This window comes from Cricetulus griseus, chromosome 3, assembly GCF_003668045.3.
Source record: "Cricetulus griseus strain 17A/GY chromosome 3, alternate assembly CriGri-PICRH-1.0, whole genome shotgun sequence".
Taxonomy (NCBI): domain Eukaryota; kingdom Metazoa; phylum Chordata; class Mammalia; order Rodentia; family Cricetidae; genus Cricetulus; species Cricetulus griseus.
Window position 1 is genome coordinate 108,679,815 of NC_048596.1, and position 17,995 is coordinate 108,697,809.

The 17,995-nt window shown below is 38.7% G+C and overlaps 1 protein-coding gene across 4 annotated transcripts in view; it reads right to left on the bottom strand.

Moving 5' to 3' along the window:
• Positions 1-422: 422 nt before the first annotated feature.
• Sytl2 (synaptotagmin like 2) overlaps positions 423-17,995 on the bottom strand; it is a 61,056-nt gene continuing 43,483 nt past the window's right edge. The window contains exons 12-18 of one of the 4 annotated variants that reach the window (XM_035442401.1): positions 17,139-17,308; positions 13,145-13,247; positions 11,124-11,294; positions 8,748-8,826; positions 5,604-5,703; positions 2,707-2,912; positions 423-1,473 (exon numbers count right to left, since the gene is read on the bottom strand). In XM_035442401.1, coding sequence (XP_035298292.1) covers positions 1,328-1,473; positions 2,707-2,912; positions 5,604-5,703; positions 8,748-8,826; positions 11,124-11,294; positions 13,145-13,247; positions 17,139-17,308 — 975 coding nt within the window. In that variant the 3' untranslated portion in view covers positions 423-1,327. The remainder of the gene's footprint in view (positions 1,474-2,706; positions 2,913-5,603; positions 5,704-8,747; positions 8,827-11,123; positions 11,295-13,144; positions 13,248-17,138; positions 17,309-17,995) is intronic. The other 3 variants (XM_035442400.1, XM_035442402.1, XM_027407631.2) reach the window with 3 other exon arrangements.

Sequence of the window (17,995 nt, forward strand, 5' to 3'; positions counted from 1 at the left end):
ATTTCATGCGTCAAAACAGCCCAAAGAAATCACTGCGGGGAAATTAGCAAGAAACATTAAGTTATCTTCAATCATAAATGTTGACTTATTTTCAAGCTTTTAACAAGTATTTTTAAATAAAAATTCTGCTTTTTATAATAACCAGAGCTGCTCATTTAGATGAAACAATGCCTAGAGTTGCATTGAAGACTCTAGAGAAGTTAGCCATATTAGAGAATTTATATTTTAAGATTCTTACTACAAAGTATTTTTATTTTTATTTATTTATTTATTTTGGCTTTTCGAGACAGAGTTTTTCTGTAGCTTTGGAGACTGTCCTGGAGCTAGCTCTTGTAGACTAGGCTGGCCTCGAACTCACAGAGATCCGCCTGCCTCTGCCTCCCAAGTGCTGGAATTAAAGGTGTGCACCACCACTTCCCGGCCTACAAAGTATTTTTAATATAAGAAGTCAGGCTAAACTACCAATGCAATTTAAATCACGATAATTTATTCTAAGGGTCTTTACAAAATACCTTATGAAAATTATACATAGGAAGTACAATAAAATTGACAATTTTTATTCTAATTAAAACTTTGTAGCAAAGCATATCTGTAACTACTTTTATGCTCTTTCCATATAGTAAAATAAAAACAATTATATGCAATATTTTAGCTTACTGTTATAAAATACAGACTTTCAAAACAAATTAAGCCAAAATAAGCCCAGAGCTGAATTCCATATGCAACCAGTAGGTGGCACCAAAGTCCATTTGAGATTGAGAAGGAGGGGTGGGGAGGCGGGGTCTCTCAAGGCAGATTTATTGCCTGTAAAGTCAGTCTTACTGTCCGAAGATGGAATTCAATGTCTTATTAGAGGCTGCCAAGTAAATAGTTGTCTTATTATGAAGTTGTCTGTCATCACTGTTGTTCTTCCTGTCTTTACCCTATCCCAGGAGTATTTTTTGTCACTTTGCCCGTAATCTTCCTATTTGTATGCCCAGCAAGCATTTTAATAACCAAACTGAAGGCCTGAATTGCCATGCAAGATTGTAGTGTGAAACCTGTATGGGTGGCTTTTTCTTTGGTGTGGAAGCAACAGTTCAATTTTCCTAACTTGTTCAACTATCCTCTTGAATGTTGGCATCACACATCTCGTGGGGCATACCGCTTGTCATTTTTAGCTCTCTTGAGCTGTGCAGTCAAAGAAATGCATGCAAAATGACTTGGGGGATGCTTGCATAGTAATCACAGTGACAAGGGGTGAGGATGTTTGTCCACAAAGTCAGAATTCTTAAAGCTCAGATCCAGCTGGAAAGTGGTGTTTGATGGTGGAATCAGCTGAGTAGGGTCATTTGGAAATCTTGGCAATCAGAAGCATCCTGAGGGGCAGTGTTGCTTCAATCCAAGTGTTAGGAGAATTTACCATCTTCTCCCAGAGAGCAACTTCCTCAGAAGTGGAATCCATCCAATCCACTTCAGTTCCATAGCTTTTTCCTGAAAGAAAGTTTTATATTTGCAATTATGTTTCCCACTGTGTGTAGGGGAGAAAGGAGTGAGTCATTCCTTAATTATAACTGCCACAGAAGAAGACAAGGAAGAGTTCGCACACACCTGGAGACCACATCTGCTGTAGAAGGAAGAACTGCGTTACTACCCAAGTGGTTTCATTATTTCATTTCCTCATGGTCCCCAGCTGGTTGCTCTTCATATGCTTTTTCAGGGTTATAGAGGAGTTGGGGGGTTTATGTATTGGATTAGAGAAGACACTAGATCAGTGGTGCTCAACCTTCCAAAGGCTGGGACCCTTTAATATAATTCCTCATGGTATGGTGACCCCCCAACCATAAAATTATTTCATTGTTACTTCATAAGTGTAATTTTGCTATGGTTACGGATCATAATGTAAATATCTGATACGCAGGATATATATGTGACCCCTGTGAAACGGTCCTTCAACCCCCAGAGGGGTTGAGAACCACTGTGCTAGATGATTATCTGGGAATACTGGCTAAAGTTTTTTGCTTGCCTCTGTCATTAGCAGTTATTTATTTGTTTGTTATTATTATTGCTGTTGCTGTTATTATTTGGGAATATCGTTTCTTTGGGAACTATTACTAACTGCCTCATGGAACTGTTATAAGAAGTAAGTACAAAAATGTAAATAAATTATTGAATAGAGCGATGCAATGGTAGTCACCGTAATTGTTAAAAGCAGACCTTTAGCCATGTTATTTGTGCGAAGACACAAATTTTCCTAGCTTGCTCAACTATCTTCTTGAATGTTGCATCACACATCTTGTTGGGCATACCCCTTGTCATTGTTTAGCTCTCTTGAGCCATGCAATCAAAGAAATGCATGCAAATTGACTTGGACATGCTGCATATTACTCATTAGTGGCACCAGGTGAGGATATTTAGTTCATGAAGTCAGAACTTTCTTTTCTTTTTCTTTTTTTTTTTTGTTTTGTTTTCTTTTGGTTTTTCGAGACAGGTTTTCTCTGTGGCTTTGGAAGCTATCCTGGTACTAGCTCTTGTACAAGCTCAGATTTCAGAACTTGCTAGCAGTAACTAATTTTCCATAAGGATAGGCCCTGGACAGTGCTGGTCCACTTAACCCAGAACCCTTAGAACACCAATGGTCTTTCACTCACTGGTTTCACTACACTTTGGTCTTTTCATCTCCTAGAGAGTTTGGCTCAAGAGAATTAAATTTGTAATAAGTGTTACCTGTTCCAAAGCCGATCCTGAGACCTCCCAGAAACTGGTTGGTTAGTTTATAATGGTCCCAGACTGTGAGTTCTACACAGGCTTCCATCAGATCTTCAGGCCTGAACCCATCATACACCATGGTATGGTTGAAGATGGGGTTGGTTGTTTTTCCTACAGCTCTTGTCTTCTGGCGACTTTTCCTACTGGTATCTGGAAGGATGGTACTGTAAAAAGAGAAAGTAATGTGAGGGCATTTTAGTTCAGAAAGTTAACATCTATGCTGGCAATACATCTCAGCACAGCTGTCGGATGGGCTATGGGGGAAAAAAGCATGGAAGCCAGCTGTGTTGGCTCACATTATAACCCCAGCACCCATCAGGCTGAAGGAGGAAGACTGCACTGAGTCTTTAAAAAAGGGGAGATAGCCAAGGTCAGTGAGGTGCTTGCCTGGCAAGCATGATGACCTGAGTTCTCACACTAGAACCCACAACAAAAAGCTGAGCAGAGTGGGATGCACATTTAATCCCAGTATTAGGAATTAAATAGAAACAGAAGAATCTCTTGAGTCCCTGTATCCACACAGAATAGCCTGATTGGTGAGTGCTAGGCCGATGAGAAACCCTGGACTGCATTCCTGAGAATGAAACCCAAGTTCTCTTCTGGCTTTCACATGCACACACACACACACACACACACACACACACACACACACACACACACACACACACACACGCTCACACTCAGAGCATGTGGACAGACTGTGCTGGTAGTTTAGTAAAAGTCAGGAGAAGATGCATCATGTTAGAAACAGCCAAGCTGAGTTTGAATCCTGACTCTGAGACTTACTGGCTATGAATTCCAGGAAAGCCACTCAACTTCTCAGACACTCACTGCCTCACTACAAAGTGGGAATGGTGATGTTGGCTTTGTAAGATTGACATTAGACTTAACTAACATGCAATACACATGGCTCAGTTAATAATGAGTACTTAACATGGTAGGAATTGCTAGAGAATTCTCTTAGAATCTAGCACAGATAAACTGGAGATATGTCAAGTGAACCTTCAGACTCAGAAAGACATAAAGTTACGAGCTCTCATAAGTGTGTGTGTGTGTGTGTGTGTGTGTGTGTGCATGCATGTGTGTGTGTGTGTGACATGAAAGTAAAAGCAAAATTGTCTAGGTAACAAAAGGAATAATCAGAAGGAGGGAGAGAAGGGCAGAAATACTCAATGTACATTGTATACTTGTATGAAAATGATCTTATATAATCTAACACTGTGTACAATGAATATATGTCAATGGGGAATAACTAAAATTATTAATAAATTGACTGATTAAAAAAATAAAAACACTCCAAAGCTCACAAAGCCTTTTCATAAGTTTGTAATAGATATGAGCCTCTTCCTATCTCATTGTCCTTTTGATCTTATATTAGAGCACTTATTAAGATGTAAAAAATAAGCCAGGTGGTGGTGGCTCACACCTTTAATCCCAGCACTCGGCAGGCAGAGGCAGGTGGATCTCTGTGAGTTCGAGACCAGCCTGGTCTACAGAGCGAGTACCAGGACAGCCTCCAAAGCAATACAGAGAAACCCTGTCTCGAAAAACAAAACAAAAAACAAAAAAAGTAAAAAATAATCATAGTATACTTTATAAATATAAAAAATAATTTGTGTAGGCTAAAAAATAAAAATAGATGAGAAAACAAATGGAATAAATATAGAAAATATACCACATGATCACAATGGTAAACTTCATATACCCAAAAGAGATAATTATTATATGTTAGAAATTTTATTGTAATTTGGGCCCTACTGGTTATTCCCTGAAACCAATAATTTAAATATTTAAAATTGAGAATTAGTTTAAAAAATTTAGAACTTCCATGAATTTCTGATTGTCAACCCAAGGAATTAATGTCATACAATATTGAAAAAGAGAAATCTCTTCAATTTGCTAGACTTGCCTTTGAGGATAAATAATTCGACAGTTTGTAATTACATACATCTCATTTATGATAAGAACTAAATGAATACTAACTTAGCATACCTCTTATAAAGATAAGATGTCTGAGAGTGGCCTTGGAATAACAGACTGACCTGAGCTGAAGCATTTTATCAGCTAACACCTAGGCAGAGTATGTATGTGTTTAACAAGCAATTCTATATCATATACTCTTAAATCTATGTCACATATACCTAAGTAGGAACAACTTATCTTTTAGTAGCATCTCCATGGAAAAAAACTAGAGCTAGCAGGCCACACTAGTATCTGTTTAGCTGTTGTTTACTAGACGTCAGTCATTTTATGTGTACAACCGAGAAGTTAGCTGCCTAAAAACTCCAAGTGTTTTATGTGCTAATTCCTGGTTGGGACTTGTTTGGCAAATCACTCTCAAAATATTTGCAATCTGATGCAAATGTGGAAGGTGAAGAGGAGGAGAAGGAGGAGGAGAAGGAGGAGGAGGAGGAGGAAGAAGGAGGGGGAGGAAGAAGGAAGAAGAAGGAAGAAAAAGGAATACATATATAAAAAAAGAAAACCAAAACAAACTCTTGGCACACAGATAAAAAACATAGGAAGCAAAAGAAATCCTGTTGTTCACTTATGAGCCAGGCAGTGTGACAACCAGCATTAAAATTTTGGTAAGCTATTTTGTACTAAGAATCCCCGTCCCCCAGCAACAGATGTACCCCAAAAGACATTGCACAATATGAGTTTGAAATATCTAGCTTCATTTGCAGACATGATCTCTTAGGTTTGATTTTAAAATTGAATAAAGCCTTGGGAGTTGATGCCATAGACTCTTAGTGTTTTATGTCTCTAATAATCTATGGCTGATGAGTGCTAGCATCACTGAGCCCAAGACAAGACTACCAGAGAACTAAAGAAAGTTGAATCATGAACGGTCTTACCATTTAACAAAAGAATTTAGGTGGCTCCCCCTCAGCAGTGGCAAATCAAAGCATTCCTTCACCCAGATGTGGACTTCTCCAGTTGTAGGAAGCTTTTTGCCTGTGATTGGACAAAGAGAACAAAATGTGCTGCCATTTCTTTTTGGAAAAGATGTCACCTTGCATATGGGATAGCAAAAGAAGCAAGCTAATGCTTGGAGGTATTAAGTTGGTTAAGCTTATAGACGTTCAACTGTATACTTCTTAGCCTGACTGTCCTGAGATCAGATAGCTCCATCAAAACAGGAGCTACTGGCAACAGATAGGTGCTCAAAGAGGGAGAGTCACTCTTGTTTAAGGATGTGGCTCTAGTTGGTTGACCACACTCTAGAGGTTAAAAGGCCAACAGTCAAGCAGAGTGTGTGGACAGGGAAGGCAGATCTTGGAGGAGTTGGAAGAGAGGTGAATGTGATCCAAATACACTGTGTAAAATTCTCTGAGAACTAATAAAAATGAGAAAGACAATTCTGGAGAGTGAAAACATTCATGTTGATTCCAAGTACAGAACATTTGTCCTTCTTTTAGGGTTTCAGTTGTTTCAACACATCAGTCCTGGCGGGGGTGGGGGGTGTTGTCTGTTCACAGTTATACTCAAAACATCTCAAGACATAGCCTTCAAATACCATTGCCAGCGCAGATTTGAGTGGAAAGTGACCACACTAGATACTGACTAAAGTATAACCTTTCCCCCCTCCTATTAAAAGTCCTTACAAATGTAATGGGGCTATTGAATATACATGCACAGTTGACAGTACCATAGACAGCTACTAAGAAGTTGGCTTGGTCCAAAGTTGCTGCTAGAATGCTTGCACATAAACAGGGGAACACTATTGGATTTTTCTGGTGGCTTAGTTCAGTCAACTAAACTACACTCATTGATCTATAACCACATTCATAAAGTACTCATGCTTAAATAGGAGTGAGTGTGTGTGTGTAGAAACATACAAGGAGTACAATAAATAATTTATGCCACTTGGAAATATATATATATATATATATATATATATATATATATATGAGAAATGTGTTGGGTGGGCGAGATTTGCTCATGTTGATTGCTCCAAGACCACTAAAGGAGCCGACCTCAGTTTGGAGAGTGAAGTCCACATTCAGCTGACAGAATGGACCACTGAGTTTTCTGGTGGACTAAGAGGAGAAAGAAAGGCACACAGGCAGTTGTAGAGGAGGAGGAGGGATGAGCAAAGGAGATAAGCACGCTGGAGAAACTCACAGAAACAGTTGACCTGACCTAGTGAGAGCACAGACACCCTTAGTCGTAAAGCTGGGGAACCAGCATTGGACCGAACCAAGCCCTCAGAATGTGGGTGCCAGCTAGGGCACCTGGGCAGTCTATGGGACCTCTAACAGTGGAGCCCGTGTTTATCCCTAGTACACAAATGGACTTTGGGAGCTAATTCTCTATGGAGGGATACTATTGCAGCCTAGATACACGAAAGAGGGCCTAGACCCTCCTCCAAATGACGTGACAGTCTTTGATGATCCCCTATGGGAGGCCTCACTATCCTTGGGGAATGGGAGAGAGTTGGGTTGGGGGGGTCAGTGGGGGATATGGGAGGATGGGAGGGCAAGGCAATGGGGGGATGATATATAAAGTAAGACTATTTCTAATATAAAAAAATCAAAAAAAAGAAAGGGAAGGAAAAGGCGGGGCCAAGGGGTTGCACACTATTTTAGATAGAGGAAGTAAAGAGGGAAGATTGTGTTTCAGTCACTCTGTAGATTTTTCAGGTTTATTCCTTAGTATTTATCATTTCAATAAATGAAAAAAACCCCAATAGAAATGAATTTAAATAAAACGAAACATAGTATAAAATGTCAAGAAATGATCTAGAAAACAACGGGTTTAATGTGCACTAACTTGGTCAGGAAAAGCTTTGTGGAGCTGAGACTCCATCTAAGACTTAGATTGAAGAAGGGAAAGGAAATGTTGAGAAAAGCTCCTATAGGAGTAAAAACTCAGACAAGAGAAAGCACATTGCAACACATAATTCCTTCAACCTTCACCACCAAGTCACAGTGAGGAAAATTAGAAATGGCATTTCCATGCATGTTGACCTCAAGTGACAGGATACAAAGTTATATGCAAAATGCTGTGTCTTTTAGAAAGTTTCAGAAGTAATAGAATAATGGTTGCACAGCAATTTGGCCTAAAGATATACTTTTCCTGCCCTTCATTTTTTTAAAAAAATATAGATTGTCTTTTTCTTGTTCAACCTGTGCCTGCACCAGCCGTTATTCCTCTCCTCAGCTTGACTGCAGCTCCCAACTTCAAGGACAATATTAATACAGCTTCTTGAGGACAATCTGCCTGGGAAATGAGTTGTTGGTGGGGTCAAACATTCATTTCCTGCCATCTTTTCTGACTTGTTGAGCTGGCTGGAGACCTAAGGCTCCAGTGCCCAGGCTGCAGTCAGTAATCAAGACAGAAAGCTTTATCTCCTAATGAAACTAAGAAGGGAAGATCAAGGAGCTCTGATTTCTCAGGGACTTTCTATGAATCCTTTTAGTTCCCACCTGGGAAAGGAACACTAGAGCTTCTTCCTTATCATGACACTGTCAATAGGCCCAAATTCTCACTACAGCAAAGTCCCTTCATGTGGTATAAACGCAAATGTTTTCCAGAGAACAAGGGAAGTCAAAACAAGGATTATATGAAGAGCTGGAAAAAGAAGAAACAATTTCCTCATAGAAATGGAAAGTAAATTGACATTTCCTAAGCTCTGGAGTGGGGGGGGAAGGGATGCTGCTATTTGAAGGGTACAGTATTATTTAAAGATGAAAAGTTCTGGGACTCTGCTGTATATAGTTCGTATTACTGAGTTGTAGACTTAAATGGTTAAGACAGCAAGAATTATATATATATATATATATATATATATATATATATATATATATATTAGTATAAGAGAAATAATGAGATTTTTCTAATTTGAAACTATGGTTGACTCCTTTGTTCTATACAGTTATTAACTTAATATGTTTGCTCAGGAATTCATCTTTGAGAATGTAACAGAACCCAAGTAATCTCTCAAGTGCAAAGGGATAAGTAGAGAGCTTGTGTCTGAAGATAAAGTCATTTCATACCTGGGCTTGGCTCTGGAACATACTGGAGAGCTAGTTTCATTTCACCTCTGTTTTCTGTCTCAAGGGCAACTGGTGCTGTCTGAAAAATAAAAGAATGTTAGCAGGTGTAAGAAACAGGTTTTTTTTTTTTTTTCTATCCTGTTAGTGAACACTCTGGTACAGGACCGTATCTGCCCCATCCTGGGAATGTGGATCACTTGTTTGTTCTGAATTCATTTTTTCCTCCGGATCCTCTACACAATTATTTTTATAACTAAGAAAAATTGTTAGCTGTCTTTGAAGACCTTGCATCATACTCAGAAAACATTTCATGGACTCTGCCCTAGTGTGCTTTCTTTTGCTCATAAAACATTCTGGCCAAAAGCAGCTTGGGGAGGAGGAAGGTTATTTCATTTTATAGGTTACAGTCCATCACTGAGGGAAGTCAAGTGAGGAACTGTAGCAGGGCAGAAACTTCCACAAAGTGGGAACTTGAAATAGAAACCATGGATGTTTGCTGCTTAGCCTTTATTATCAACTGGACACAGACTAGAGTAACCCAGGAAGAAGGGACCTTCAACTTGTGGTGGTGCACATCTTTAATTCCAGCATTTGGGAGGCAGAAGCAAGTGGATCTCTATGAGTTTGTGGCTAGCCTGGTCTTTACATTGAGTTCTGGGACAGGTTCCAAAGCTACAGAGAGAAACACTGTCTCTAAAAACCAAAGAGTAACCTTGAATGGATTGTCCTATGCCCATGTCTATTGAGGCGGTTTCTTGATTGATGATTGGATTGATATAGGAGCGCCCAACCATCCATCAATGATGGTACCATCTGTAGGTAGATGGCCTAGGTTTGCTAATTATGATCCTGGAGGAGCAAGCTAGTAAGTAAGCAGCATTCCTTCATGGTTTCGGCCTCAAATTCCTGTTCTGTTCAAGCTCCTACCAGAAGTTCAAGTGAACCCCAGTAAGATGAGAGAACACTGCACTAAAGGTCTTTATAATAAAATTGCCAAAAGTCAAAAGACAAAAAAAGGCCTAAAATCTGAAAGAAAAAGCAAAGACATAACCTTCTAAAGAGCTAAAAGAAAAAAAGATTAATAGCAAATTTTGCAATATAAATTACAGATGTCAGAATAAAATGAAATGACATTTTAAAAGTGCTCGCAGGGACCATTTTCAACCTCACAACTGAACAAAAGTATCCTTCAAAGAGAAATGTGAAGAGGATGCCATGAAGCAAAGAAAGTCAGAAAGGTTATTGAGGAAAGTAAAAGTAAAGGGAAGTCCCTGGCACAAGGGACTACAGAAAGATACAGGAAGGGGTCTATGGCTATCCCATTCTGAACATGTCTAATGTCATCTGATTTCAGAAGCTAATTAGAGTTGGGCCTTGTGAGGACTTAGGTGAAAGACAAAGGGTAAGGAGAAACAGGAAGTAAACATGGTCAAACCTAAATGAATGTGTCTGTACTAAAGAGTTATCATGTGGAAATTTAAATACAGAGACCATTAAAATGTGACTAAAGATATCAGAAAAGATGGTGGCATGAGTAAATGCAGTAAAGTACTTCTGATTTTTCTTATTGCTTTAGGTATGGCAGAAGTCCTAATCTATATTAAGCGCTAATATATATATATATATATACTAATATATATATAATCCCTTCCTGTGCTGGGGGATCAAACCCAGGGCCTTGTGTATAATAGTACTGTACCACTGAGCTGTATCTCTGACCCTAGAGTAGGCATTTTTTAATTCAATGATAAATATTGTTAATGAAAAAAGAAACTATGGCTTCTGTATTAATGGAGGGAAAGGAATTATGTGATAATTGATTAATCCTCATAGAAGCAATTATAGAAATAAAATAACACAAATATCATAATTATATTAAGTACAAATAAATAATTCAGTTAGAAGGAATATTGGAAGTTGAGTATTGTGGAGCATGCCCATAATGGTGGCAACTGGAGTCTAAGCTGGGAGGATAATGAGTTTGAGGTTACCTTAGGCTCAAGAGCAAGTTCCAGGCAAGCATGAGCTATATAATAAGACCCTGTCTCTAAACAAAAAAGACACCTTCTTCTCAAGGGACAATCTAATCATATGCTAGGTTAAAAGTCTATCTCAGATTTCAAAGGACTGGAACATTTAAATGACCTTGAAGACTGAAGTCAAGTATTTGCATTGAATGATTTAAGTTCTCCATATAATTAAAAAACAAACAAACAAACAAACAAACAAACAAACTCTTTCTTTACCAAATGTACAAAGAAAATTCAATCCTGGATTCAAATGGTCCAAGCACTGTGAGGTAAATGGGGCCAGGCTCTTCCCTGTAGACCAGATCCCACCCCAACCCACCCCACAAAGGAGGAAATGTGAACCCACCTTCCTCTTCAGAGGGTACCACTTCAGCTGTTTGCTCTGTTTGCTGTCCCAATCCCATGTTTCCAAGTCAAGTTCCACCTCCCCCAGGAAGCTGTTGCGCTTAAATGTATCCCGATGCCAAACAGACAGATTCAACTTCTGTGTCTTTAAAAATTGCCTTTCAATTTTATACTGCAGTGGAGAAAAGAAAATTAAAATGATGACTAGCATTACCTAATGCCAAAGTTATGACCCAGAGATGAAAAGCCATCTGTGAGGATCCAAATTTCTCATCTGTTTGGTTTCAGGTCTCAAAAGCTTGCAAAGGCATCTTACTCTACGTGTCTGATTTCAAAGAGCTAAATCTCCATCTTTCACAAAAGCAAATGCTTTCCCCTCTGCTGGAAAAGGCAAACTGTGACTCAAATATCAGAGCTGGAAATAGCTTTCTAAAAACAAAAGTTAATTATTCAACCTTTGTTGGATGCTTTTACACTAGATACATCATCAGTCAGATTCATTCTAAAAATACAACTCAAATCAAATCTACTTCTGTTTTTCTACCCAAGGACAAGAACTCAATGTTTTTCCTTTTGTTATTTTGAGATAGTCCCATTTAGCCAAGGTTGGCCAGAGCTTCCTATGTAGCTGAGCATAACTTTGCATTCCTTTTCCTCCTCTCCAAGTACTTAGATTATAGGAGTGCAGCACCATGCCCCGCTAGACTTCATTATTTAAAACAGTTTCAGGTTCACAGAAATATTAAGTACAAAGTACAGCACCATTATACCATCTACCCTACAAACACATGTCCCCCATTATCAGACAAAAAAAAAATTCTTAAAAAAGTTAATTTGGTTCTTCCAACATGGGTAAGTAGAAAGGATTTAAGTAACCTAGCAGTTTTTCATCTCAAATTAAGTCAACCCCTGATTATATATAATCATGGAAAGAATAATAGTACTTCCAATCTAAAAATAATCTCCACTTGGCTTTGTGACGTATTACTTGAAGGTCCATTCTGGTTATATCAGACCTACCATTCCCTGAATTTACTATTTAAGTTAGCTGGCTTTTTTCTGAGTATAGGGTTGAAGCAGCTGACCCAGAAATAGCTAGGGGTCCTGGGACATGTCACAGTCAAATATAATTACAAACTTGTTGCCTGAATCCAGAGGTGGCTAATTCAGCATGGATGACTGGCAGTGTCACTTAACTGCTTCTTCTTCTCTTCCTGGAAGATTACCAAATATCATAGTTTTCAAAAAAACAGAGAATGAACTCATCTCTTATTTTCAACTTTAAATGATTTGGCAGATATGATAGATATGAAAGATAACACATGACATCGCATGTAGGAAGAGAAAGAATGGAGGTATGTGAGCTAGGCAAATTTAAACTCATCAGTTCATCCATCCATCTTTCCAATAAGCATTTTTGTGGTGTTCCCTATCCCAAAGCCTGTGCTGCAAATCAGTATGTGTTAAATGTCTAATGTGGGGCATTAACTCATTTAATGTCTAGCCTGTGATTCCCAAGGAGGGTAGATGAGTATCATTATTTCCCTTTTACAAATACAAAATCACCATCTGCTTCATATCTCAGATCCGAGGTGCAGTGGTGTATTTGCCCAAAGATACACAGTCTAGACACATCACAGGGCTAGCCCTTGCCTTCCTGGAACTTAATATTGAGTATCATGGTACTGAGTATTGGCATAGCCTATCATAATCAAGGCTATGGAGTCAGTGGGCATCAGAGGAATTTCAGTTGCTAAGGAAGAATATTTAATACTAGCTTAAAATACAGCTAAGGAAGGACTGGGAGGAAGCCTATTCCAGCCTGAAGGAACAGAAAATATGGGAGTATGGGAAGATGAACTTCCTCTGAATTACAGAAAGGAACACACTATGACTGGAACAAAGATTTATGAAAGTTGAAGCTGGAGTGCTGATATTTTTCAGTACAGATACCGTCCAAGCAGACATGACTAGTTCACTACCCAGGGCACCACCTAAGCTTTATCTGTGATGTAGAAATACCCGCAATATCTCGTTGTACACAGGATTCAAGGTCTTCTTCACCACGAATGTTTTCTTTTTGCCCATTTTGCCTTTGTCTGGCAACAGATAGGTCTTTACATATCTAAAAAAGAAAAGTGGATAGACATGAAAGTCAAAGAAGATAAACATGGTATTTCCACACCTCCCTTTTAAAGCATATGGAAAACTGGCAGCACAAATTATCTCCTGATGCTGATAAAAGCAGTAAGAAAGACATGTTGTTGTCCACACCTTTATATTTTTAAAAGTTTGGATGGGTTAAGAGGTTTTAGAAGAATAGATAGATCATTTAATATTGCTTTAGGATTTTGAAAAGGAAATTGCCTTATTTTTTTTTAAGTCAGGACATCTTAATGTAACTCAAGCAGGACTCAAACTCATGGTTCTCTTGTATCCACCTCTTAAGTGCTTGGATTATAGGTGTGAACCACCACACCTGGTCTTTAACTTATTATTTTCCATCAGCTTTCCTTATGTTTATGTGGTATATGAGGGGAAGGCAGCAACAGACTTCCATTATAGTGCTTAATTCTTTTGCTTTCTTTCCTATTGAGAAAAGGCTTTGGTGCTTATGGGATTTATATGCTATTTGCTTTGTTTGTTTTTTTTAACAGTTTTGTTATTGTCTTATGAACAAATTACTTTTAAAACACATCTGCTTAGTCCATATTTGATATAAAATCAATGAAGGATGCCAATGAAGCTGTGCTGGGCTTTTTGTTTGTTTGTTTCAGTAAGTGGGAAAAAAAGAAGTTCCAGGGAAATTGTTCAGTTGGCCAGGGTGGGGATGCTGGGAGAGGACCTGCTACATAAATCTGATGACCTGAATTTGGCTCCCATAAAAGCTGGATAGGGTAGTGTGCATCTGTAATCTACAATGATTTAGAAGGGAGAGACAGGAGAATCCCCTTTGGAGCTCAAGGACCACTATCCCTGGAATATACGGTAAAGCAGCAAAAACAACAAGAGAAACCCTGCCTCAAGACCAAGTTCAAGGAGAGAACTGGTTCCTGAAATTAATTATGTTTACCTTCTGACCACCACATATATGCCCATGGAATTAGTGTGCCCACATCCGCATCCACACATACATCTACAACACGAGCGCGCGCACACACACACACACACACACACACACACACACAGGCATGTGAAAAAAAGAATGAAAAAATGAGAGGACAGGGTGGGGAGAGGGTTAACCAAAACTAGAGATTTATAGAAAGTCTTATGGATATGGAAAACCTTATGGATATCTGCTACTTTGTAAAATTATTAAGAAGAAAAAAGAACTTTTTTCATACAAATGTTTTATTTGTACATATAATATGACGTACAAAGATTCTACCAAATAATGATTATAATTTGTATTTGTAGGAAAAAAAAACCTTTAAAGGAAGTTTGAATGAAGGTACCCTTCGTGGGTTAAGAATAACTCCCACCAGAAGCCACAAGTTATTAAGTGAAAATTCTACTGCCAGACATGAATTGTATCAGTTGTTGGTCATAGAGGTCCCAGAGCTGCCCCTCTGAAAATTACAGGCTACTGCCATTGTTTTTGATTGGTCACTAGAACCATATGCTATGAACTAACTGCCTAAATACACCACACACTTTTTTGGTGGCAGGGCATAGAATAATCAAGCTGAAACTAACCTGGAAATTTACTTTGCTGGCTAGCTTTCACAGTGTTGGAAAGTGCTACATAGCCACCAGGGAAGAAAAATAATCATCTGTCTTACCAGTAGTGTGCCCTGCATGCTACAATACTGATCTACCAGGTAACATATGCCCACTGATGCAATAGTGACAAAGATGTTATAGGGACAACCAACTACTTTCTGATAGGAATTGAGATCTGCTCCCACAGGACATAATTCATGCCTGGGTACTGTAAACTTGGTCAAAAGCCCTTGAGGGCAGTCACTGAGGAAGCTGCTATTGTTATTTTGCTAAATGAACATGTTATTAAATTGCCTTCTAAATGTTCATGGTTATAACGATAGACTAGTGCTGCCCTCAGGCTTGGTCAGAGAAGCTTCTTTTTGCTTGGTGCAGAAACTTGTAACTGGTCAAAATGCTGAGAACAAGTGACTTTTGAGTGCTCAGTCCTAAATGGGTCATCTATATCAATATCTTTACCCCTGAGCTCAGGGAACATTGTGGGGAAAAGGGGTAGAAAGAATATGAGCTGGAGGACGAAGAAGAGTGCTGTGAAATACTTTTCTGGGTATGATATGGGATTACACTTGTGAACTCACAGAATCCGTGGGTACCTGCACAAGATGGAGACCATGACCATTGCAGAATGTATGGGAAAGGGGTCCTACCCCTAGCTAGGAGCTACTGGCAATTGATGACTGATGGGGGAGAAGTTATTTTCCTTAGGAGTATAGCCACTGATAAATTATCCATGATCCAGTAAATAACCCCACATTCACATAAACATTTGAGTAACCCTAATTAAACTTGTGGGTTTTGTTTGTTTTTGCTTTTAGAAATACATGAAAGTAGAAGGGACTTGTTGGGAACCTTTCCAGGGTGAGTGAAAAAAAAAAAAAAACAAACAAAAAACAAAACAAGAGAAGGAGATGGAGAGGGCAGAATAAAATAAAAACATACTATATGAAATTGTCAAAGAATAAATAAAAATTACTTTTAAAAAGTAAGTCTGAAGAAATAGTGGTTAAGAGCACATGCGCTCATTCTCACAGAGCTGGGTTGGTTCCCAGTTCCCAGATCGCAGTAGTTCACAACCATTTTTAACTTTAGATTTAGTGGGTTAGATGTCCTCTTCTGGCCTCTGAAGGCACTAGGCACTCATTTGGTTCATATATATACATGCAAGCAAAGTGCTCAGAAACAAAGTGAAAGTAAAAATAAATTTTAAGCCAGGCGTTGGTGGCGCACACCTTTAATCCCAGCACTCAGGAGGCAGAGGCAGGCGGATCTCTGTGAGTTCGAGGCCAGCCTGGTCTCCAGAGCCAGTGCCAGGACAGGCTCCAAAGAGAAACTCTGTCTTGAAAAACCAAAAAGATAAAATAAAATAAACTTCAAAAAATGGAAAAAGGAAAGCTTCACAAGTTGATGTGTATAAAACATATTCTAACCTTCAGTGAGTTGTATCTGGAATGATTGAGATTATCCACTCTATTTTTTTTTAATAAAATGGTAAATAGCTCTTTAAAAAAAATGAAGTAAAAATTAAGTGAAAAAGAACTCAGATTGACCCAGAAAAATGGTCACAAATTAGACTTCTTCAAAGGCTAAGTGGAACATGTAATAGCTACCACTCAAATAAACTAGAGTGCAACCATACACATGGTTTAAAAGGTGAATTAGAAATTCTTCATAACGCTCTTATGTAAGATTTAACTTCATTTATTGTTCATTTGCTTTGAGACAGGGATTTCCCTATATAGCAGAAGCTTGCTTCCAATTCACCATCCTCCAGCCTCAGCCTTCTGAGTGCTGGGATTCCAGATGGTCATACCTGGCTTTGTAGGACATAATTTAAATATGGAAGCTCCCTTAATAGTAAGTCTTGAGTATTTTCACAACAATGAACTCTATGAAGTCTGTTCCTTTTGCCTCTAATTTTAGAAAAGTTTGGAAAATCTGTTAGAAGGAGCAGGTACTGGTTTTAATCTGGATTTTGCTGCTGTCTGAATCCATGTTTATGGACTACTTGTCTCTAATCCTTGTCTCTTCATCTGGAAAATGAATAAACAGGACAAGATGCCCCCCAAGACATCCAAACCCAAACACTTGATGCTTCTCTGTATTTTTTATATTTTAATGTTTGTCATATGGACTTATAAAGTCAGCGCAGTACCATCCTCCCAACCCAACTTTCCAAATGCCGCTTTAAACAATCCCACACAGGCTGCCCTTTGATTGAGTTGACTTCACGATTCCCACCAGATTAACGGAGAATTAAGAGAAAATGGGTGAGCCCTCCCAGGTCTATACTTACGGGTCTGAGCGCTGTTTTTTAACATCTGCTGCTGCTAAGTCTTTACACTGGGCCACAAAAACATGCAGCTCTTTCAGGGACTCCATGTAGTCAATTGCAAACTGAACACTTCCTTTCACTTCTAGGTTGCCAAAGTCACCGCTGTAAACGCTCATCACACTCCCACTCACCTGGATGCATCAGAAACAGGAAGTGTTTGTCTGTGCTCTTGATAGCCCAGTGCAAGAATCTTAGATATAGTCCCGACTTGGCCTTACTTTTCTAGCTTGCACATGAAAGCAGTTAATTTAATATGGCATGAGGTAACACCAACACAGGCAATTTGACATGGTATATATGACTAAGACTTACTTTAACTTATTCCTAAGTGGCAGACAATAGTGCAATGTAAAGTTATTTAGATGCTAGTTCATTTCAAAACAGGGTGGTTTTATGCCAGGTGGCATTCATTGTTAGCCATGCATAGTGTTTAAAGTGCTAATGGAAAAGAATGTGAGAGACTCCAGGCACACAGCTCACAGTGACACACCCTTTAAAATTCCATGGCACTAAAAAGGAATTTTACAATGTTTCTCATCCTCTGAATCTAGGAAACTGCTTGCTGAGCCATGAACTTTTGGACTTCAGGAAGGGTAGACTATGGATGATTGATGAAGGATATTTAAAGCCTTCCCAAAGGCATACATTGATTATCGGGGGGTGAGGGGGGAGAATCAACTTAAATAGATTTTGAAGGACTTCATAAATACAAGGCTAGTAAGAATTTCAGCACAGTCTAGTATACCTGCTAAGCTATATGAATGTGTATGGATAGTAGAAAAAATTAAATAAATATATGGTAATGCCATTTCAGATGT